This window comes from Labeo rohita, chromosome 1, assembly GCF_022985175.1.
Source record: "Labeo rohita strain BAU-BD-2019 chromosome 1, IGBB_LRoh.1.0, whole genome shotgun sequence".
Lineage (NCBI taxonomy): Eukaryota > Metazoa > Chordata > Actinopteri > Cypriniformes > Cyprinidae > Labeo > Labeo rohita.
The window spans coordinates 11,691,634-11,717,666 of record NC_066869.1 but is presented as its reverse complement, the minus strand read 5'-3'; the positions used below and the strand labels follow the sequence as shown (position 1 = coordinate 11,717,666).

Below are 26,033 nucleotides of genomic sequence, written 5' to 3'. Positions count from 1 at the left end.
TATTAAAAATAGCATTAATAACATTCAAATAAATAAATAAATAAATAAATACACAACCTCAAATAGAAAATGTAATGGAAAACATCAGATTAGAAAATATAATGGTTTAATAAATATTACAACTATTTTTTCCTTGTAGTTTTTTTTTTATTTTTATCGATATTACCTAAACCAAACGTGTCTTTTTTACGTTTGTATTTGAAAGACTGGTACGTAAATAAATAAATAAATAAATAAATAAATGCAATCGTGTGGATTCTGCAGGGGTCCTGTTTATTTATTTATTTATTTATTAATTATTTGTCACATGACACAAAATTGCCTCCTATTAAACTACATTATTTTTAGAATTTTAATAAGACTTTTTGAAATACCAAAATAGCTAAGAATTTGAAAACGTGCGTCATAGGACGTCATTTTGTATGAACTGCGTTGTAATGCATTTTTAAATGTATATATATATATATATATATATATATATAAATGCAATTGTTTGGTTTCTGAAGGGGTCCTGTTTTTTTTATAATTATTTATTTATTTATTTTGTAACATGACACAAAATTACCTCCTGTTGAGCTACATTATTTGTAGACTTTTAATAGGACTTTTAAAATACCAAAATAACTAAGAAATTAAAAACGTGTCTTTTTATTTATTTTTATTTGTTTATTTATTTATTTATTTATTTATTTATTTGTATGAATTGCGTTTTAATGCATTTTAAATTTTTTTTTTTTCAATAAATAAATAAATATCTACGATATTAATTAAAAAAATAATTAAGAAATTAAGAAAATGAATACATTGGAAACACAGTGTGTTTCTGTGGTGCTGTACCCCTTTTTCTCTTATTTAAATCGAACATCTACAACGGAGAAATACTGTAAAATATGATTTTAAAACTTACCTCATCCTACCTAGTAATTTTTTCGCCGTAGCTGGAACCTGAGCGCGCATCTGTTGCTACGGCAACGCGTCGGTTTACGGAAGTGGTGTGCAGTAAACAGCAACAGCAGCAGGTGTAAACTTTCACTACGATATTGTCTGTATGCTGGGTTTTGCTAATTAAACAGCTCTTTACCAACATTTAAGAATCACGCCTGATGTAAGCTGAAGTTTTACGTCTTGCTTTGTTTGTTTGTGCGTAGCTGTGGTTTGTTTGAGCTCTGGCTTCATGGCGAGTGTCGGAAAATCAACCAGCAGGATTTCTAAAAGAGAAACGAGGCCTCGATCTCCATCGGGTATTGTTATATTAACTTTTTAACATCTTAAGTCCTTCTCAAATAGGTCTAAGTGATAAAATCGTCCAGTTTTTGATCCAGTTTATAATCATGGAAGATTAACAACAAACCTTAAGTCAGATCAGAGAGTCAGTCTGTGCTTGTGCTGTTTATTTGATGTAAGTGATACTTGTTTATCGTCCAGTTAAATGATCTGAAGACATTTCTAAGTGTCAAAGTACTTTTTGCGGTCACTGTGTGTATATAAGCTGTGACAGAGACACTGATGTGTGTGTGTGTGTGTGTGCACCTGGTATTTATCACGTTATGGAGACCAAATGTCCCCACAAGGATAGTAATACCAGTAAATTTTGACCTTGTGGGGACATTTGTGAGGTCCCCATGAGGAAACAGGCTTATAAATCATGCAGAATGAGTTTTTTTGAGAAAGTAAAAGTGTGCACAGTCTCCTGTGAGGGCTAGGTTTAGGTGTAGGGCGATAGAAAATAGGGTTTGTACAGTATAAAAACCATTACGCCTATGGAATGTCCCCATAAAACATGTAAACACAACATGTGTGTGTGTGAATATGACAGGATATGAAGACATGGTCTCCGGTCACTCTCACTTTCTCACTTCCCGCAAACGGTCATTGTGGTCCTGTCAGAGAGAGAGAGACAGAGCAAAACAAGACTTCTCCTCATTTGTTGTCCTCTTGTGAATCCTCCATATTTTGAGCTCAGTCTCACCTCTTTTCTTTTTCCTCCGACATCCCACCTGTGAAACAATACAGGATGTTCTGCCTCCTCAAAAGGAAAGACTGGCAGCAGCAAAGGACATTGGGATGTGTGTGTTTGAATAGGGGGAAAAGTTATTGTGTTTTTACCATGGCAACGCTGAACCTTCTCCAGAACGCTGAGGATGCGCAGGCTTATATAACAGCATGCCAACTCTACATGACTGTGTGTGTGTGTATGAGTACACTGGGTCAGCTAGAGTCAGTGTGGAGCTTTATAGTGACTCATTAGTATTCGCTCTCAACTGTGTGGGCTGCTCTTCTCTCTCTCGGTCTAATAAACACACACACATTTGTTTATCTAGTGGGAATCTCCATGGACTTCTATTGTTTTATAATAAACTAATGATATTTTCCATGCCTTACCCCTAAACCTAACCTTCACACAATTATATTATATTATATTATATTATATTATATTATATTATATTATATTATATTATATTATATTATATTATATTATAGTATATTATGTTTTATTGCACTAATATAAATTTTAAATTCATTAATATTAACTTTCTACATTTCTTTTAAAATATATTGTCAGTTTTTCAATTTCTTCAGATTATATTTGGAATATTTATATGGAATTCCAATTGTATGGACTATTTATATGGAATGTATATATTTATATCCATAATATAATCATTTTTGTTAAATCGCACTAATTTAATAACAATGAGTTTTAAATTCAGTAATACTAACATTTTAATTTTTTCATTGTATATTGGCAGTTTTGTAATAGTTTGCGATATTTATATAGCATATTGCAATAAAATGTAATCATGTATTGTTATATTGTGCTAATGTTATTTTTTATTGTATTAGCGTTATTTTTAGTTGTTGTCAAAGTTTAATATATTTATTGTATTTTTTTTTGTTCAAGGCAATATTATAATTGTAATATATAATATAATATAATATTATATAATATAATATTTTTGTTATATTTTACTAATGTAATAATAATAATAATACACTTTGAATTCAGTAATATAAATTTTTCTTTTCATTATATATTGTCAGTTTTGTAATATTTTGCAATATTTATATAGAATATATTACAATAAAATGGAATAATTTGTTATGTTGTGCTAATGTTAATTTTAAATGTATTAACATTTTATTTTTGGTTTTGTCAATGTTTCATTTGTTTATTGTCATTTTTTTGACAATATTATATTTGCAACATAATATAATATAATATAATAAATATATATTTTTTATATTGCACAGATATAATAATATTTTTTTAGTTCAGTAATATTAACATAATTTTTTGCATTGTTTATTGTCAGTTTTGCAATATTTTGCAATATTTATGTACAATATATAATACAATAAAATGTAATAATTTGTTATGTTGTGCTAATGTTAATTTTAAATGTATTAACATTCTTTTTTGTCAATGTTTCATTTGTTTATTCATCATATTTTTTTTGTTCAAGACAATATTATATTTGGAATATATAATATAATATAATATAATATAATATAATATAATATGATATAATATAATATAATATAGTAATTTGTTGTTATATTGTGTTTATGCTAATTGTTATACCCTAATTATTATTATTATTATTTTTTTCCTAAATGCAATATGTTTGCTAACTGTTTATAATATATTGAAAATACATAAATTAATTTTTAATTTGTTTTCCGCCACTTTTGGGGAATATTTTTTCCCCAAACTGGAACTGAATGTAATCACACACATAAAAGGCTAATTTACAGCCGTTGTCTGTTTCCATGCGCCTTCGAGGCATTTCCATAGCTAAAAGGCGCTGTCATATTTGATCATATATCAGATGTCATTATTTGCCCTCATCGCTTTATGTCAGTGTTTTTGTCTCGATGCTTTGATAGTCACTTACTGACATTTACACTAGCAGTGCTTGTGTTTTTCTCCTTTTGTTGATATATGTTTTGTTTTCTCTTTATCGTAAGAGGCGTTGTTTATAGAAATGACATACTGCGATGATCTTTTAGCAGTAGCAGTGTTTGTGTGAATATAGAGTGTTTTTATATGTGTCTAATAAAGTTTAGATCTCTGAATATTTGTTATGATGAATGAGGAAAGTAAATTTGCAACCATTCACACTATGTTCAAAAGTTTGGGGTCACATTTGTACTATTTTTTTCATTCAGAAAGGATGTATTAAATTGCTGCCAGTAATGACTTTTATAATGTAAGTAAATGCTGTTTTGAACTTTCTACTCATCTGTGAATCCTGAAAAATAAAATATGTCATGGTTTCCACAAAAATATGAAGCAGCATAGCTGTTTTCAACTTTGATAATAATCAGAAATATTTCTTGAGCAGCAAATCAGCATATTAGAGTGATTTCTAAATGATCATGTGACTGAAGACTGGAGAAATGATGCTGAAAATTCAGCTTTGATCACACAAATAAATTACATTTTAACAAATATTCACATAGAAAGCGGAGATTTTAAATTGTGATAATATTTCACATTTTTTGAGTATTTTTAATCAAATAAATGCAGCCTTGGTGAGCAGAATATTCAAAAATATATATAAAAAAATCTTACCCATCCCAAACTTTTGAACAGTGCAGATTATAGAAAAAATACATGCATGTTTTTGCATAAGTCAAAGTGTTTGAAAAGCAATTAAAAAATTTAAATGAATAACATTAAATGTCACAAAATCTTGATATTAATCACAATATATTATTATAATTGATTGACAGCCCTGGTTTAAATATTCATATATTCACACATCTGTGGGTTTGTGTTTTCTCTCGTCCTCCTCTCCTCTCGTGTGACAGATAAGAAGCTGACGAGAGGCTGTGAGGAGATCTCATCATCATCCTCATGTGTGGGTGAGGAGGATCACAGTCCCGCTCTAAACGGACACGACATCCAGAGTCTGGCCATCACAGCTCAAGACCTGGAGAGGGTGAGCGTGTGTGTTTACACCTCATTCACACTCATACTGATGTTACGGTTGGAGATGTTTCTGTATCTTCTCTTTCTTCTTTCTTTGTAGCTGCGAGTCCCTAAACCACCTTCAGATTCCCAGAAGCCCAAATCGATGACCCGCGCGTACGTCCGTAAGACACGCCCACCAGACGAGGTCAGCAGAGCGGTTAGAGTCACTGTAGCGAGGCCCCTCCCACAGGACGATGCCCCGCCCCATCCGTTTGAATATGCAGGTTGGTGGGTGTGGCTTCAGGTCAGAACACTAAACGAAGTGTGATTGATGTTTTAGTTTCTCTCTCTGTGCAACAAAGGTCCCGGTGGGCCGCGGTTTGATGCACACGGGATGGTGCTGCCGCACAGCATTCTGGGAAGCCTGGAGGATTTCAGGATGGAGATGCAGCTGCGAGGAGAGACGGAGGTGAGGGTCACGGACAGCTGAAGTGGCACGTCATTTCAAACAAGCCAGTGATATTTTAGGGAACACAATGGGTTATGGGGTTGCAATCATTATTCTCGTCCTAAAAGTTTTCGGTATTGTACTGAAATCTCACGTTGCACTCCTTCTCAGCTGGTGCAGCGGATTCCAAACCAACAGAAACGGCCCCCTCTATGGATGGAGGATGAGAATGACAATTATAAAGCGGAAGTTCATTCAGAAACGGGGTGGGACCATCAAAGCCACGCCCTCCAGCACTGGTGCCGCCACATGACGGAGAGACGCAGGCAGCAGGACTTCATTTCACGTGAGTCCATCTGCCGTTTTTCTGTCGTAGGGTTAAAATTCTCCAAATTTGATTACATGTACATTTTTTTTATGCTTCTCATGAAATGTATACTGATTATTTTACTGAATCACTTTTTTATTTTAATTTTTATATTGCACGTATTTCTTGTAAATTATGTATGTGCTGTTAAAAAAATAGAATAAAATCTGCACATAGTTTTGTGTCACTTTTGACCAATGAGTCTTTGCAGAATAAAAACATAATAATAATTTCTTAAAAAAAAAAAAATAAATAAAAATAAATATATATATATATATATATGCACATATTTTTGTGGGGGTAAATATGTTTCAAATAATATTTGACTTTGATGAATAGGTGAATAGAAATTTCAAAAGAACAGCATTTATTTTAAGCATAAATATTTTGTACCATTATAAATGTCTTTACAGTCACTTTTGACCAAAGAGTCTTTGGAGAGTAAAAGCATTAACAAAAAAAAAAAAAAAAAGAAGAAGAAAAAAAAAATGGAAAGAAACTGCACATAGTTTGGTGGGGAAAAAAACTGGTAAGTGTTAATATGATATAAGATATGCTGTTAACTTAATAAAAAAGTAAATATATTTTAAATTTGCCTTGACAGTATTGCGTATAATTTTATAATATATATACATATACATCTATTTAATAATTTAGTCATAACTTATTAGTATTTATTTATTATTTAGTATTATTAATATAATAATAATAATAATTATTATTATTATTATTATTATTGTTGTTGTTATCATAATTTATTCATTTTATTTAATACATTACTATTAAATAATAATTTATTCATCCTGGATGCATTAAATTGATCAAAGACATTTAAAGTGCGCAACAATGCTGTTCTTTTGACCTTTCTATTTATCAAAGAATCCTGAAAAATAAAATGTGTTACAGTTTCCACAAAAATATTGTGCAGCACAACTGATTTGATATTGATAATAGTCAGAAATGTTTCTTGAACAGAAAATCACCATATTAGAATGATTCATGAAGGATCATGTGACACTGAACACTGGAGTAATGATGCTGAAAATTCAGCTTTGATCACAGAAGTGAATTACATGTTAACACATATTCACATAGAAAACAGCTATTTTAAATTAAAATAATATTTCACATTTTTACAGTTTTTACTGTGTTTTTGATCAAATTATTGCAGCCTTGATGAGCAAAAGAGACCTCCTTCATAAACATTTAAAAATCTTACCGACCCAAAATTTTTAAATGCTTTTGAATCCTATTTTGGGGTGTTTTGGCATTAAAAAACAAACCATAGAAGACCACCTCTCAGACCACTGAAATGATGCATTTTAAAGTTTCTAAGTCTTTGTCTGATGGGCTGCGGTATGTTTATATAACTAGTCCAGTGGTCAGGTCTCTTCTGGTCTCCATATATGGAGAAGCTTTGCTGAAGTGATGAGTCAGTAAAGACTGCAGCCTCTCCAGACCATATCAAAGGCCATTTCCTATAGCGAACCGTAATATGTGTTATTACATAAAACACTATCAGACTCCTCAGACAGGGTGTTTTGTAACAGGATTATTTGCAGTAATGGTCTGTTATGATGATATTCGTCTGAGCTAACGCATCAACACAAAGGGCCCGTGCGGCGGCTGCTGCTGTTCCTGTCGTCACGCGCCGCTCTCATGCTGTTTGTTTTGTAGGGTTCCTGCAGAAGCCGGCGGGGTCTTTACTGATGAACCGCTCCAGCGCATTCAGACGGGTCCAGGAGCAGAGGGATCTGATCAGCACAGCGCTGCCCGCTCTGAGCGCAGGACATGTGAGGCTCCGTCCCGTTTATACTGAGTCCAAAACGCGTGTCGGGTGATAAATCTCCTTAGTGCTGATCTGCGAGCAGCGAGAAGACATTCACAGGCGCTGGAGGTCACGACCTGGTTTCCATGCATCATTTTAGTATTATATCACATCGTGTGGGAAGAAATCGATCGTGTGAAACAGTGACTCCTTCTCCTCTTGCTTGCTTGCTTGCTATATATATTTTTACCTTTTCTAGCTCTACTTGAGTTTGGACTAAAACTGGAATGTTTCCAAGAGAGAGTTATCTGAGTTTTTGCACCAAGATTTATGTGGGAAAAAATGCTCCTGTATATTTTAACATCTGATGTATTTCCTAACCTTTTATTCTAGGCCTAATTTTTAGCATTCAAAAGTTTGGGGTCTGGAATATTATTTGAATATTTCTGAAGTCTCTTTTGCTCACCAAGTCTGCATTTATTTGCTCAGAAATACAGTAAAACTGTAAAAATGTTAAATATTATTAGAATTTAAAATAGCTGTTTTCTATGTAAATATCTGTTAGAATGTAATTATTTCTGTGATCAGAGCTGAATTTTCAGCATCATTACTCCAGTCTTCAGTCTCACATGATCAGTCAGAAATCATTATAATATGCTGATTTGCTGCTCAAGAAACAGTGTTGAAAACAGTTGTGCTGCACAATATTTTTGTGGAAGTCATGACTTTTATTTTTCAGGATTCACAGATGAATAGAAAGCTCAAAAGAACAGCATTTATTTGAAATAGAAATCTTTTGTAACATTATAAATGTCTTTACTGTCACTTTTGACCAACGAGTCCTTGCTGAATAAAAATATTAATTTCTAAAAAATAAATAAATAAATAAAATCTGACCCCAGACTTTTGAACGGTAGTGTATAATCACATAAAACATGAATTGATACTGATTTTATTTTTTATGTAACAGCCTAATTTAACATATCGAACATTCATTTTAAAAAATGAATTAAATTCGCTTCATTTTTATAAAATTATTACATATAAAGGCTCATACTGGCTCAATAAAAATAAATTAATAAAATAAGTAAAAATTAATAAAATAAATAAAGTTAGTAATAAATAAAATTACTAAATCAATAAAAATATAAATTCATAACATAAAATTTAATAATAAAAAACAGTAAATGGTGCTAGTAATGTCAAGATCATGGATTTGATTCACAGGGAACATCTAAACTGACCAAAGAGAGACCAAATGTAGATTTTTTTTTTTTTTTTTAATTGAGAAATTGAGATTTACACATCATCTGAAGGCTGAATGGATAAGCTTTCCAACGATGTATGGTTTGTTAGGATAGGACAATATTTGGCAGAGACACAACTATTTGAACATCTAAATATTAGGAAAATCACCTTTAAAGTTGTCCAAATGAAGTTCTTGGCCATGCATATTACTAATCAAAAAATAAGTTTTGATATATTTATGGTAGGAAATTTACAAAATATCTTCGTGGAACATGATTTTTACTTAACATCCTAATGATTTTTGGCATAAAAGTTAAATCAATACAAATGTACACGTGCTACTTAGGACTGGTTTTGTGATCCAGGTTCACAAATGCGCTGTAAGTCAGTTTGTACTAGGTTGTAAGTCATCTTTTCCTATATCACACCGAATGAATGAAGTTTCAGTAAGTCTCCTGTCCATCATAATATTCATGTTCATCATTTGCTAAAGCTCATGTTGTTGCTGGTGTGTGTTTCAGGGTCGTCGTGTGGGCAGTGAGTTCTGGAGCGTCCCGCAGCATTACGGGGACGAGATGAGCGGGATCACAGCCACTCTCACCCAAACCCAGAGAGGAAACTGCCCCGCCGTCACACGCGTCACACAGCCGCTCAGCACACGCCTGGAGACAGGTACACACGCTAACACTAACACTACATGAACCTGTCTCTGATTGATAGTTTAGATATTTTTATGAAGTAAAAGCTCCTCAGTCAACTGGTGCTTCACATGTCTGTTTGCTTTCAAATCTTAACTGATTTTTTTTTTTTTTTTCAAGTAAACAAGAATAACTTTAGTCATATTTCCAGATGAGCACTTACTGGACTGAAGCAGGTTGGCTTTACTTGTTTCTCCATCAAACAATTTTTAGAAAAATCAGTGAGTTTTGAGGAATGTTTGTTTCCAGAAGCTTTACTTTCATTGTTCCTCAGTGGAGGAATGATCTTCCCAAGCCTCCAAAACATCTGACATGAGGAATGTTTGTTTGTTCATCTCTCAATCAATATTGGATTGAATTGCATGAGCCATAAAAGCAAATATGAAATCAAATATGATCCTCAAAATGTGCGAAACTTCTTAAAACATATTTTGTCTAAAGGTTCAGTATACTGTTCCATTAAAGTAGAAGTCCACTTCCAAAACAAAGATTCATATATAATGTACTCACCCCCTTGTCATCCAAGATGTTCATGTCTTTCTTTCTTCAGCCATAAAGAAATTATGTTTTTTGAGGAAAACATTTGTAAACGATCCCAGCCTAGGAAGAAGGGTCTTGTCTAGTGAAACAATCTGTTATTTTCATTTAAAAAATACAATTTAAATACTTTTTATTCTCAAACGCTCGTCTTGCCTTGCTCTCGTTGAACTCTGTGTATTCTGGCTCAAGACAGTTAGGGTATGTTGAAAAACTCCAATCGTATTTTCTCCCTCAACTTCAAAAATCATTTCAAAATCATCCTACATCGTTGCAGAAGTACTGACACAGTCTTTGCAAAGTAAACATGGAAAGAAGATCAAACACCCTTAACAAAAAAGGTAAAACTGTGATATAGGATGATTTTTTTGAAGTTGAGGGAGAACATGAGATACCCTAACTGTCATGAACCGGGACAAAAACAGTCCAGGCAGAGTAAGACAAGCGTTTGGCATGAAAAAGTATATAAATTGTATTATTTTTATTAAAATAACCAATCATTACGCTAGATAAGACCCTTCTTTCTCAGCTGGGATCGCTTACAACCGCATTTGGGATCGTTTGAAGCTGCATTTAAACTGCATTTTGGAAGTTCAAAATCGTGGGGCACCGTATCAGTCCATTATATGAAGAAAAATGCTGAAATGTTTTCCTCAAAAAACATAATTTCTTCATCTATGACAAGGGGGTGAGTACATTATATGTGAATCTTAAGGAAAGGAAAGGGAAGGAAAGGACGTGATGTGACGTGCGGCCAAGTACGGTGACCCATACTCGGAATTTGTGCTCTGCATTTCACCCATCTAAGTGCACACACACAGTAGTGAACACACACACACACCGTGAAGACACACCCGGAGCAGTGGGCAACTATATTGCTATCGCTATTGCCCGACTCCCTAAACTTAATTTTTGGTTTTAAAAAACAAATTTATAAATTATAAATTCATATTGTCTTTCAAGCTCACAGAATCAGGCTTTTCTCTGGAAGATCTCACCGGTGTTGCATAAGCACAACAATAACTGCAGAATGCACATGTGTGTCTTGAGAAAATGAATGTTTTTCACGGATGAATTTGTTCTTTGTAAACAACAGTGCATATTTGTAATCTGTTCCACATGTCCTGTCTCTATAGCAACAGTCGCTCCGATTAATGGCGGCGTTTATTCTGAACCTGTTCATCACGACAAATGAAAACCCATCATGGTCATCGCCCATCAAAGGAAACTGACTGAATTACACCAGATTGTTGTTGATTCACGTCTTTATAATAGACAAGAGGCTAATTTGCAAAAAGATTCACTCAAATAAAAGGAAATTGTTTGTTTGCCATTTCAGGCTTTCATCAACACAAATCAACGCAGTCTTTACATACACAAAATATATGACTAGACAGCTGCTGTGATGTTCTCAGATGTTCTCTATTGTGTTTGTTTGTAGGTAATGTGCCGTGTGAGGCGGTGAACGGCGCCTGGGAGCAGAGTTTGTACCTGCAGAAGCGTCTTCATGAGCTCAAGGACGTGCTGAAAGACTTCAGTCCTCCTGTAAGACACACAGAGCTGATTTCTGTCAACTACTGCATTCTGAACATTTCTGCATTTCTACACGTTTATTAAAGAGCAGGTCATATGGGTTTTCAAAAAATAACTTTTGCAGTTTGTAACGTGGCTATTCTTCACTGAGGATGAAGGATAGCTTGCGAAGTTGTTAATCAAAAAAGTGTATTATACATAAAGATATTGTCTCTCAAAAGAAAGCCTTAACGAGACGTCATATTTTAGAATCTTCTGCCTGTTATCGATCTAGGTCACTGGGTAACATATTAGCATAATCCCCGCCTGTCCACGAAATACAGTCTGACCTGCACACAAATACTTTGGCTAGTTAGTGTGTTTACATCATGTCAAGAAGACGCTGTGAAACCGAGTTTATTTTGCTTTAATTGCCGAAAGATGATGATGTAAAGAATCAGTTGTTAAAATTATTTTTTTTTCCACGATACCACAGCAAAACAATTCAAACCTTTTGTTGTGTGCTTGTGATTTTACCAAGGACTTTTATCTTCGTTAGCTTCTAGTCTTCTTTATTTGGACTAACAAACGTCTCCGAACCACAACCCATATGTACGATTTATACATATGATATATGATTTAATAATTGAGTGCTCAATTATCTATTTTTTTGTGCTAATATGTGATGTATACATAGTGCAGCTTTAGGTTTCCAGGTAAACCATGATATTACTGTCTTACTGAAATAGGTCTGATAATTTGCTGTGAACCCACTATTTCCTAAGAATGTGTTAATTAATGTTGACTGTCATTGTTCTAATTACTTTGTTTAATAATGAATGTAACTTAGACATATTTTGGTTTACAAACTGTGTTGTTTTATCAGTTATTCACATTAACACTTGTAACACACAGGTGCATTAGGGTTGCCAAGTTTTTACAACAAAACCCGCCCAATTGCTACTCAGAACTAACCCAGTCAAGTTCTGGGATCTAAAACACATGCTTTTTGTCTGGGTTCCTCTGGTAAATTAACATTCCAGGAGCTAAATATGACGTTATTGGGGTCGCTTTAATTCGCGGACATCAAAAACAACCGCAGACTTGGCAACACGCTCACTAACAGTATTCATCTCTGTGCCAATCACAACAGGCTTGGCCAGTTGACCAATCAGGGCAGAGTAGGCTTATGGAAGGGAGGGGTTTACAGACATTACATTCAAAGCTGCTTCGAACAAACCGTTGTGAAATCATTGAGAATATATTCTGAGAAAATTACAGAAATTGTTTTCTGACTCCAACACAATATTATGACACTTTAAAAAACCATATGACCTGCATTTTAAGACATTATTATGTCTGTGTATTAGCTGTCATCTGATTTGAGGACTTTTTGTCCTTTTTTAGACATTTGGTCTTGATATGTCAACAAAACCTGCTCAATATGTGAACACAGTCTATTGGAGTGTTAATTGATAACTGGTGAAAATGAAACCAGTTTATGAACACATCTTCATTCCCTATAATAGACAGGTAAAGGATTTAAGCATATATGAAGGGTATATGTCCATAAAGGATATATAAGCATATTTAAATTAGGTGTTTATCTGGTTATGTGTGTGAAATTGTGATTAAATAGACTCATTCCTGTAGCTCAAACACTAGAGAAAGACACAAGCAATGCCAAGGTAATGGATTTGAGTCCCAGGAAATGCATGAAAACCTAACCTTGAATTAGTCATTTTCTATAGAAGCATTTGCCAAATGCATTCCTGTAAAAAAAAAAAAAAAAAAAAAAAAAAAAAAAAAGAAAGAAAGAAATTAACATTTAGATTCTGTATGGCAAATATTTCTAACAATATACTGCATCAGTACGATTTTTTTAAATAATACTTTTTTTCATCAAGGACGCATTAAATTGATCAAAAGTGACAGTAACAACATTTATAATGTTGCAAAAGATTCGATTTCAAATAAATGCAGTTTTTTTTTATTTATCTGTGAATCCTGAAAAATAAAATATATCACAGTTTCAATAATCAAAAATGCTTCTCGAACAGCAAGTCATACTAGAATAATTTCTGAAGGATCATGACACACTGAAGCCCGGAGTAATGATGCTGAAAATTTAGCTTTGCATCACAGGAATAAATTACATTTCACTATATATTCACATAGAAAACAATCATTTTGTATTGCAATAATATTTGCAATTTTTACTGTATTTTTGCTCAAATAAAAGCAGCCTTGGTGAGCGGACGAGAACTTTAAAAAATCTTACAGACTGAACTTTTGAATGCTTCTAAGTTGATGGAAGATGTTCATGCTTATGAAACATAATGGAAAGCAGAAAGTGTCTACAGAACAAAGTTTGAAAGGTATCTGTACATTAAAGGTTTCAAACTACAGATCTTTTGTGAAGAAGAAAAAGAAGAAGAGTCATCTTAGCCATTTCAAGCACTGAAGGTACAATCACAGCAAAGAAACACAGAGTGAATGACAGGTTGAAGATGTTCATTAGCAGTCTATCCTTCACATGTGCCTGTGCCCAATCCATACCTGCACGTGTAAAACGTGCCGTCGCTAAACGCACTGCCTCACACAAGCTTGTTAAAGGACCGCGGCAGCATACGTTATTTATGCGCATGTGATTTCACCTAAATACTAGATGAGTGTCTCTTCTCCAGGTTATTATGTGATGTTCTCCACTCATTTAGTCGTCTGGATGGACTGAACGTATGTCTGAGGCTGCTGCTGCTGCTGTTGTTGTTATTGTGTGAGTTGTATTAGTATTCAGCAGCACACATGTACCCTTCAGCCCCTGGAGAGCAGATCCACGCATCTCCTGCACCGATTACTAGCGATTATCACCGAAACACCAGCTCTAGGATGGGAACACATCAACACACGTCTGCTAGCGAGACGCCGGATGTGCTGTGATCTTGTGTTCCACATATAGACCCTTTAGCTCTTGTTTAATAGGTTGACGACTAAATCATGCTGCATTTTAAGAAGATAATCCCTTCGCTTTTCAATTACTGTGTGTGGTCACTCTGTTTGTTCTCAATGGACTCGTTGTACTTTTCTGCCACTTATCTGCATATTTGATTTCTAAACAGCTCGGTTTTCTAAAACAAAACCTCTCAGCTGATCATCACAAACACTCACGTTCAGCTCGAGTGTTTATTAATCAGTGGATTTATTGAAACTCTTATCTCACAGTAGTGTCTCAAATGTTTCTCCTTTGAGAAATTAAGACCCAAACGAGTCACTAGTTGTCATTCCGAGTTGGGACAGAATGCATGAAATGACTGAGGTGTTATTCTGTGGAGAAACATCTCTGTTGCTAAGCTCTTATCTGTGCTGTTTCTGCTCTCAGGAGGCTGACGGTCTGGAGGTGGTCGGGTCTGGTCTTCCCATCGCCTCATGTTCTCCTCTGCCGGATGAGAGAGAAGATGAGGATGAAGAGCAGAAGGAAAACCAGTATGACTCCATATCCTGTGACTCTCTTCTTAATTTGACCTGTTTGTGTTTGACTTTTCTTCATTCTCCTCCAGAGCCCCTCTGGCGGCGTATGAGGATGTGCTGATGGACGTGGAGCTGCGTCCCGCTCTCAGGGTTTGTGGGGATCTGGCGCCCTGGACCGGCAGCACTTCCTCCCACCAGGTATGAAGAGATAAAATGGCACTGCAGGTCTGAGGTGGGCGGCAGGATGAAGATCTTATATCACCACATGAGTCACTGTACATCACCACAACTCTATATGTCACGATATATAGAATAAATGAACAAGTGAAAGAGACTCCATCTAAATGTAAGACCTTAAAAACTTCAACATTCAAAGTTGAGAGCTTCACAAATTCAAAGAGCTGCAAAATGTAAACTAGATTTACAATTCTGTTTGGCATATGAAAATTATAAATATAAATTTATTTGTTAATTATTAGTAAAAATGATTGCTTAAAATTGCTTTTAAATTTTGCGTTTTAAATTTTAAATGTTGCCTGGCAACTGTAAAAATGTAACTAAGCCTTCAACTTAACAGATTCAAACTTTTGAATTTGAATTTTTTTTAATTCTTTTTTTTAAAAAAATCATTATGCCACCTAAACTTCTAGTTGGTGTATGGTGTAATGGTGTAAAACACCCCTTAACCGTGGTAAAACACTCTCAGGTGGCTCATTGCTGTAGTGTAAACACTAAACACACAAGATTACCAATCATACGGTATGTCACGTGTGTGTGTGTGTGTGTGTGTCAGGGACAGGAGGGCGTCTCTGTCAGGCTGATGTTTGAGACGGTCACAGGACAGAGTGTGAGCGCTGATCTGGAGTTAAAGAACGAAGGAAGTACCGCGATTTACTATAGCTGGGAGAAACTGACGCAAACGCACACACTCACCCAACACTTCTACTTCAACAGCACTACAGGTACACACACACATCAGAAACCTCATTGCAATCATTATTTTAAAATACTCTCTTCTGTTTACTACGGCTGCATTTATTGAATAAAAAATACAGTAAAATCAGTAAAAAAAAGTGAAATATTATTACAATTTAAAACAACTGTTTTCTATGTAATATCTGTTAAAATGTAATTTATTTCTGTGATCAAGTCTGAATTTTCAGTATCATTACTCCAGTTTTCAGTGTCACATGATCCTTCAGAAAATCATTCTGATATGCTGATTTGCTGCTCAAAAAAATCATTTATTATCAATGTTGAAAACCCTTGGTACATTTTATTTTTCAGGATTCTTTGATGAATAGAAAGTTCAAAATAAAAGCATTTATTTGAAAGAGAAAACTTTTGTACTATTATAAATGTCTTTACTGTCACTTTTGATCAGTTGTCCTTGTTGAGTATAAGTATTCATTTCTTAAATCTTAAGAAAAGTCGTAAGGGTCAATCTTTTGAAATTGAGATTTATACATCACCTGAATGCTGAATAAATAAAAAATACTTTCCGTTGATGTATGGTTTGTTAGGATAGAACAATATTTGTCCGAGACTACTATTTGAAAATCTGAGGGTGCAAAATAATCAAAATATTGAGAAAATCGCCTTTAAAGTTGTCCAACTGAAGTTCTTAGCAATGCATACTACTAACCAAAAATTAAGGTTTGATATATTTACGGTAGAAAATTTACAATGGAGCATGATCTTTACCTAATATTCTAATGATTTTTGGCATGGATTTTGACCCATACAATGTATTTTTGGCTATTGCTACAAATTTGAATGAATGAATGAATGAATGAATGATCGCATTTTATATAGCGCTTTCATTGTGTATTGCTATACACCCAAAGTGCTTTACAATCATATGGGGGGATTATTTGCTACTCAAGACTAGTTTTGTCTGGTATTGTGGTCTTATTCTGCACACTAAAACACACTGATGTGTATCTGGTCATCTCTGTCAGCGGTGATTTTGCCCGGCAGCACCAAACGCATCAGCTTCATCTTCAAGAGCGTGTCTGCGGGCATCATGACTGAGGTGTGGCTCCTGAACACACACCCGGTGCTGATGGGCGGAGCTTCACTGCGGGTCACTCTGAGGGGCGTGGCTTTAGAGCAGGACAACAACGCACAGCAGAGAGCCGCACTGGAGGTGTGTGTGTATCATTTAATTCAATGAAAACATGTATTCATTTAAAATGATACTCTGTGTGTGTGTGTGTAGAAGGAGCTGGAGCAGAAAGCGTCCGTGTCTCTCTGTGGACGGATCGTCAGGGATCTGCTGAGAGGAGTTCACACTCCAGAACGGCCCAGTTCTCCTGCTGATCTCTACATCACAGACGAGGAGCTGTTCAACACGCTCAACCCTCACGTACGTGATCACAGCAACATACACAGCATTACACACACACTGATCTCACTGCAGGACGGCCCTCATTACATGACAAAACGACATTATGAAACTGATATTTATAGCTCTGACATCAAATCAGATGAGCTGTGTGTAAAGCTGCTGCATTGTTAAAAAAAATCATTATAAAAAATAAAGGTACATATACATATAGAAATCCAGTTAATGGGCTGCATTCGTTGCCAGAGGAGTTATTTATTGTGACTTTTTTTAAAATAACTTTTAATAATTTATATATAAAACATTTATTTTTATGTAGTATTTTATCTTTTATTTAAATTAAAATTTTATATATTTTCCCTCTTTCTGTCTACAAAATGTACATTTTTTAAATTAAATTAATTATGTAATAATACAATTTATTAAATTAATTAATTAAATTAATGAAATAATTAATGATAATAATTTACTTTAGTTGTTAGTGTTTTAAAATAGGTATAACAATATTATTTTTATATATTTTTGTCTCTCTATATAAAACATTTTTCTATAACATTTTATTTAGTTTTTAGTGTTTTATAATTGTTTATATTCTCTCTCTATATATAAAATACTCTATATAAATAATATTTGTATAACATGTTAAAACATATTTATGCATTTTAAAAAAATATATAATAAGTAGTAGATAGAAGTAGTAGATGCTGTGCGTTACATAAGGGATAAAATACATTGCTGAAACCATCCAAAGACATAAAAACATATATTTAAATCAGTTTAGCATACAGCTTCATGGCATGTGGAACCTTTCAATGCATTTCACCAAAGCTGGATTTTACACGGTAAGAATCAGAAACGCTTTCACCGCAGCTGTGAGTCAGACACCATCGATTTACACAGAAAACCTTGAGATCCTCATCGGCCCTCAATAAAAGCTTGATCAAAAGACTGTCTTCATCACAATAAGCATATATAATTACAAAAACAGCACTGTGGTGAATTTAGTTTGGAAGATGATTACATTTAATGTAACTAATGTACATAATATGTTGATTTCCTTGCTTTTCCTGCCATTAATTGAGTAATGTTTGCACCCTAAAGCCTTACATCACAACTACAACAGCAATCATCTTTAATATGAAAGAATATAATAGTCATTCTGCCAGGTTACTGTGTAACAGAGTCATGTATTATATTTGGCCAGTTGTGTGTTATTACCAAAGCTTTAATTTTTTTTTTTCCATTTATAATGGAAAGAACGAAGGCTTCAAGCACATCCACAGCTTTAGTCTGCTATAAACTGCAATGTTTGAACATGTTCCTCAGTTTTTTTGCTCGTTGTTCGGTCTGTACTCACAGCAGCTTGTTAAACACTGCTCACGTCCACACAAACGGCGATAATCAGCTCCATTAAGCGGATAATTGCTTGAGTCGTGTAATTTAGGCCAGAACATGACTGAGGCTCCGGGTACAGCTCAGCATGTGTCGGTCCCTCATGTTCCCGCCAGAGAACAGCGTTATTGAGCCCTGGAACTGACAGACCATCCTCGCAAAATGAATGCGGCAGAAACATATTGTTCTGATGGTTTACAGTTGCGTTTTTTTGTGTTATTCTATGGCTGATGTGTTTTGGGCAGGTGCAGTACCAGCGTGAACCTGTGGAAGCGCTGCGGGGCTTATGGGAGCAGGTCAATGGGTCAGGACACATGTCGCCGTGGGATCTGTCATTAAACACACTCGGACAGGTAAGGCATAATTCATATGAACTGACTGCATGTGCTTTGAGGGTGATTATCAGGATGCTTAGGCCTCAGTATGTGATTTATAGTTATATATCTTTATATTATATTATATATTATATAAAACATGCATACTCATGTATTTAGATACATGTATACTAATTTAATTAACAATATATTTCATTATTATATTATTATATTTTCAATATTATATATATATATATATATATATATATATACTATGTAAAGAAAACATTCTCATTGCTATAATGTGAAAAAAGCTATATATATATTATTTATATATATATTTCATATATATATATATATATATATATATATTGTAACGAGGTGAAGAATCACACAACAAGGTTTTGACATGAAAGACCCCCGGAGGGTGGATTTAATGATATTTGAGTGAAAAAATAGAAGTGAAGTGGCAGTGATGGGTGACCAGTGGTGGTGGCTTCCGGGTGCTCGTCCTCGCTAGTGCTCTCCTCAGGTGCAGTGGTAAGGTGCAGGAAGGTCTGGAACGGCGTGTCCAGGGCTCAGCTGCTATCTGCGGCAGGAGAGAGAGAGAGAGAGAGAGATTAGGCGTCTTGCTGCGTTGGGAGTTGAAGCTCGTCTGAGGCGTCCTCTCCTCTCTCCCTTATGCGGCTCCGGCGATTGGCAGCAGCTGAGCCGAGTTGGGCGCTGATGAGGTGCGCCAGGTGTGTGTGATTCCGGCCAGGGCAGCGGTGAATGGAATGGACACCCGTCACAATATATATATATATATATATATATATATATATATATATACATATATACACACAGTGTTGCTATTTTTATGATACTATTATTATTGTTGAGTAAAACACAACAAAGTTACTTGAAATAAAATAAATGTTAACCAAAAAAAGAAGAATGTAAATATAAAAAGCATACACTTTTTGTTTAGTATAAGTTGAAATACTAACTTAAATTAAAACATAAAAATGTAGACAAAACAAAAACTATATAGCCATATTTAAAATAAAACAAAAACTATAAAAAAAAAATGACAAAAAGGCACAACAAAATTACTGAAACTTTAAAAGTAAAGTGAAAAAAATTATATAAAATAAAATCTAAATCAAAATATTATTAAAAACTGTAATACTATATCAGGGATACTAAAATAACTCTGGTACTAATTAATTTATGTTCTATTGTGATTCTTTTTATTAAATTAGGCTTCATTTTTGCTTAACCTTTCAGGCTTTAATATTATTTTTATATACATTTTGGTGAGGGATTGCCAAACTCCTTTGAACTAAAATATTTCTTGAAGTCTTCCTGAGATTTTAAATTCATATGTCAATAATTTACCAATACTTTCAATAAAATATTTAATCATTTTTAACTATAAGTTTTAATTTAATTTAATGTATTTATTTATTTTCAAATTTCTATGATTTAATGAGTTACTAGTGTTTCATCAGATCACAAATAGGTAACTCCTAATTTAATGTAAATAAATAAATAAACACAAACACATACAACAAATTTGTATTGTTGTAATGTGCTAAAAATAATGTATGTCATGGCTGTATTTATTGTACTGCCTGCAATTATTATATGTTATATCCTATGCAGTTCTCATTTATATATGTTGATATATATGTTCATATATGATTGATAATAAAATATGAATATAGTGAAACAAATATTTTGTACTCCCAGAAGAAAGTGTGTAGTTCCTGTCATCATTTACCGACTGTCAAATATGTCTAAACCCATATGTCTGTCTTTCTTCCGAGGAACACAATCTTCACACAGCACTTTTCAATAAAATGACAGTTCAAAGTGACCTTGAAAGCTCGGAAACGTATTGTGTAGTTTTATTAAGCTGTATGGTTGTGTTTGTGACGGCCACACTGAAATGAAGCCACTGAAAATCTCTATTCACTGTCACTGCATGGAGAACAGCAGTGTGAACATTCTGTAAAATGTCTCACTTTTGAGTCATTCACACAGGTTTGGAGTGTCGTGAGGGACAGTAAATGATGTTTAGGTGAACTCGGTGTGTGTGTTCGTCCACTAGGTGCTGTTGTCTATGCCTGAGACTGAAGATGAGAGCAAAGAGACGGGTCTGAACCAGTTTAACTCACTGATCCTGGAGCTGCAGCGACCGCAGATACACAGCGCACCTGTGACAGCGCATGACGTCAGGTGAGACACACACACACACACATCTCGTGATGATGATGAAGATGATGATAATGATCACAAGTGTGTGTGTGTGTGTGCAGTGTGCAGTTATGGAGGGAGCTGCTGGACGGTTTGGTCCTTGAGTCTGTGAGACTGAGACACACACTGGGCCTTCAGGAGAACAACACCTGGACCGACACCTGTGAGGACAAAACACACACACACACACACACAAACACTCATGCTGAGGTCTGACATTAACTGTGCTGATCCACAGCGGAGGAGGAGGAGGAGCGGAGTAGAGGAGCACTGCTGATGAAGGACGAGAGGAGACGAGTGAGTGTCAGAGAGCTGCAGGAGACGAGAGGAGCAGCACTGACAGCAGTGGAGGTGAGAGAGAGTGTGATGATGCTGTTCACCAGCAGAGGACAGCAAACCTCACCGCACACACCACTGTCTGATGTGCTGCTACTTTACTGGTCACTGATCAGATGCAGTGTTTCACCTGCTGGAGCAGAAAACAGCTGACACAATCACACTTTTTGAAGGAGGAACTTCATTCTCATCTCCAGACTGGGAGACAGGAAGAAAACACCTAGCAACCACCCAGAACACCGTAGTTACTGCATAGGGACAACTTGGAACACCCTAACAAGCAGTCAGGTCACCCTAGCAACCACCTAAAACACCCTAGCAAATGCACAATAGCCTCCCAAAACACCATAGAAACTGCATAGCAACCACTCAGAACACCCTAGCAACCACCTAGAACCCCCTAGAATCTGCATAGTAGCCTCTCACAACGCCCTTGAAAATGCATAGCAACCAGTCAGTTCGCCCTAGCAACCACCCAGTACACCATAGAAACTGCGTAGTAACTACTCAGAACACCATACACCATACACCAACCCTAACAACCACTAAGAACATCTTAGCAACCACAGAGACGACCCTAGTTACTGAATAGCAACCACTCAGAGCACCCTAGCAACCAGTCAGGTCATCCTAGCAACCATAAAGGATAGCTTAGCAACCACAGAGAACACCCTAGTTACTGCATAGCAATCACTCAGTCAGGTCACCCTGACATTTTAGCAACCACTCAGATTAACCTAGCAACTGCATAGCAAACACTCTGAACACCCTAGCAACAGTAAGGTCACCCTAGCAACCAGCTAAAACATCTTAGCAACTAGAACCCAGAATTCCCTAGCAAATGCACAGCAGCCTCCCAGAACACCCTAGAAACTGCATAGCAACCACTTGGAACACACTAGCAACCTGTCAGGTAACCCTAACAACAATCAAGAACATCTTAGTAACCACCCAGAACACCCTAGTTACTGCATAGGAGCCACTCAGAATACCCTAGCAACCAGTCAGGCCAACCTAGCAACCACCAAAAACATCTTAGAAACTAAACGCCAGAACTCCCTAGCAAACGAATAGCAACCACTCTGAACACCCTAGCAACCAGTCAGGCCAACCTAGCAACCAGCAAAAACATCTTAGAAACTAAATGCCAGAACTCCCTAACAAACGAATAGCAACCACTCGGAACACGCTAGCAACCAGTCAGGCCAATCTAGCAACCACCAAAAACATCTTAGAAACTAAACGCCAGAACTCCCTAGCAAATGAATAGCAACCACTCTAAACACCCTAGCAAACAGCCAGGTCACATAGCAACCATCAAGATCATCTTAGCAACCACAGAGAACACCCTAGTTACTGCATAGCAACCACCAAGAACATCTTAGCAACCAGAACCCAGAATTCCCTAGCAACTGCATAGCAGCCTTCCAGAACACCTTAGAAACTGCATAGCAACCACTCAGAACATCCTAACAACCAGTTAGGTCACCCTGCCAACCACCAAGAACATCTTAGCAACCACTCAGAACACCTTAGCAACCACAACCCAGACTGACTGAATGGTGACCATCCAGAACACCTTAGCAACTGTGCATGTAATCACTCAGAACACCCTAGCAACAACAATACAGCCTCCAAGAACACCCTAGCGATCAGGCAGAACATCTTAGCGACCATCCAGAACTGTAGCAACAGCACAGAATAACCTAGTAAGCAGTCAAAAAGACCTTAGCATCCAAGAACATCTTATTAAACCTCTATCGATCACATAGCAACCATCCAGAACTCCCTAGCAACTGTGCAGCAACAGTGCAAAATACCCTAGGAACCAGTCAAAAACCCTAGCAACCAAAAATGTATTAGCAAAACCCTATCAATTGCATAACAAACACCTAGAGCACCCTAGAAACTGCATAGCAACCACCAAGAAGACCCTAGTAACCATCAAGAACACCCTAGCAACTGAACAGCAGTCAGTCAAAACAGAACATGCTAGCACCCAGGACATCAGTGCTTAGCTACTTCATAACCACACAGAACACCCTAGCAACCACCAAGAACATCTTAGCAGCTGCACAGCAACCCCCCATTGCACTCTGTCATCAGTCGTTGAGTTTCAGTGTTGTTGAGAAGGTGAAGCGTGTGGTTTGGTGTTGTTGTGGGTTTGTAAGGCATCTGATGGCTGACTCTGCTGTCCATGTAGGCTGCTCACTCACTAGAGCACGTCTCTCGCTGACTCACGCTCTGTGGGCGTCATGCTAACTGCTCTCAGCGCAGGACAGCTGCATGCTTTCACACCCGCTAACAGTCTCAACCTGTCTCTCTCTCTCTCTTTCTCTCGCTTTCTCTGATCTGTCTGTCTTTCCCGCACACAAACAGAATCATAGTGGCAGTATAAATACTCAGACTGACTCTACACTCTGACACTTACAAATATGTGCTTTTAATACCCTGTGTGTGTGTGTGTGTGTGTGTGTGTGTAGGAATGTGGGAGCATGAGGAAACATGTGCCAGAGGAAAGGAAGACGGACACAGGAGAGAGAGACTCCAGCTTTACTACTGAACACTCACACACACTACAGGACACATACAGAGCAGCGCTGCACACACAGGTACATGTGCATTAGATTTAGATTATACGGTAAAAACAGTAATATTGTGAAAATATTACAATTTAAAATAGCTGTTTTCTATGTGAATATCTGTTAAAATAAAATTAATTCCTGTAATCAAAGTTGAATTTTCAGCATCATTACTCCAGTCTTCAGTATCACATGAACTTTCAGAAATCAAAAACAGCATTTATTTGAAAAGTAATATATGTATGTATAATATTGTTCTTCCATAGTTGTGTCACTGTAACAGGTGATTGTGACGTCACAGCTATTGTCATGACACACTTATGATACAGACCCACTCACACACTCCTTCGTGATTTTTCATCACACATTCACACCTCGTGATTCATACTGTCATATTAGTCATATTGTGCTGATGTGTGTGTTTCAGGTGTATGTGCTGATGGAGAGGATGGTGGATTCTCTGTGTGATTTACTCGATGACACTCAGCACATTCCTCAGACAACATATTAATACTTCCATCTGTCTTCGTTTCTCTAGTTACATACTGTCAAAAGTGTCAGATCCTCAATGCACATGTCAGTAAATGTAAGTTTGCTTTCCAGAAGAGCCTCTGATGTGTTTCTGATTGTGTTTCAGTGCGCGGTGAGTTTTAAATTAGTCCTTCCAGCAGACTGAAACAACTGAAATGGTTAAGTTTGACACTGAAATCATTCAGGAAGATCATATTAAGGTTTCAAGAAAAGTATGAGCTTGTCCGTCAAAGCTTTCCAAGTCCAAATGGCTAAATTTTTATCTGGTTATCATCAGTATCCTGTTCTGTAACTACACCATCTGAGCATCTTCATTGATGTCCATTCAAAAGTATAGCCTATTCTGATAAAATTTTCAACTTTTTGCAAGTAACATTTAAATGGAAAACATTTCAGTATCTATATGAAAACTAAGGTTTTAATGCAGCAACAAACACTGTTATGTATGCAGAAAATTGCATTATTTATTAAAATAATTACAATTAAAAAATAAATAAACAAATAAAAAGCCTAGTTGGGAACGCGCCAACATACTGTGTCACTGCGCTTAGGGCGTCCTGAGTTCGAGTCCTGCCTCATGGACCTTTCCCCTCTCTCTCCCAAGTTGCTTCCTTTCATCTAACTGTCCTATCATAATAAAGGAACAAAAACGCGAAAAATAAATCTTAATAAATAAAGATATGTTTGTAATACAGTAGAGAAACAAGTGTGCAGGCATCTTTACAATTTTGTTTTTTAACTTCCCTTTTTGCAGTAGCTCTGCAGCATTGCTGTTAAACAGTAGGCTAATTAGCTGAAGTAGGTTTACTTATTGTAGAATTAACAAAAGTTATAATGTGCTTTGTATTGTTCGAAGCCAATGTCATAAATTTCATAACAAATATCAGTAAAACGAACGGTTTATTCATAAATTTGTACGACCTTACCTTCAGACTGTGGAAATACAAACGGAAGACAGAAGACAAGAAGCTCAGCTAAAACGGAGCAAAGCGACATAAGATATATAACAGACCAAACATTTACAAATAGTAATCATTTTTAAACCCCAACCACTGGGTATGTTAGGTAAATTTCTGACGTTGGTACATTTGAACGTTGTTGGATTATTTTAGTCACAGCCCTGCATGGTTCCCGCCAGCGACTGTTTAAAATTATTAACGGTCCGTAGACCGAAACTGCAGTCTCATTAAGAAAGGTAAGTCATATGGGTGGAGTGCATGTAATTCTTGCGAAATTAATTATCTAGTTAAACTTGAAATAGATAATAAAAACTTACATTTTAAAATAAAATAAATAAATACATAAATAAATAAATAAATTCCCTTT

General features: G+C 35.7%; 1 protein-coding gene across 2 annotated transcripts; it reads left to right on the top strand.

The window, feature by feature from the left end:
• The first annotated feature begins 975 nt into the window (after nt 1–975).
• On the top strand, nt 976–24,751 carry mycbpap (mycbp associated protein). 2 transcript variants are annotated; one of them, XM_051121473.1, is made up of 20 exons: nt 976–1,019; nt 1,149–1,241; nt 4,816–4,946; nt 5,037–5,202; nt 5,281–5,387; nt 5,538–5,712; nt 7,411–7,526; nt 9,271–9,421; nt 11,426–11,529; nt 14,876–14,979; nt 15,054–15,162; nt 15,758–15,926; nt 16,926–17,113; nt 17,186–17,332; nt 18,949–19,056; nt 21,113–21,240; nt 21,321–21,421; nt 21,497–21,609; nt 24,078–24,206; nt 24,604–24,751. In XM_051121473.1, exons 2-20 carry the CDS (start codon nt 1,175–1,177, stop codon nt 24,685–24,687), a joined length of 2,397 nt encoding a protein of 798 aa, XP_050977430.1. In that variant the 5' UTR covers nt 976–1,019; nt 1,149–1,174; the 3' UTR covers nt 24,688–24,751. The 2 variants fall into 2 exon arrangements, with proteins under 2 accessions (XP_050977430.1, XP_050977438.1); XM_051121481.1 differs by lacking the exon at nt 1,149–1,241 and having other exon boundaries at nt 980–1,105.
• Nucleotides 24,752–26,033: the final 1,282 nt, after the last annotated feature.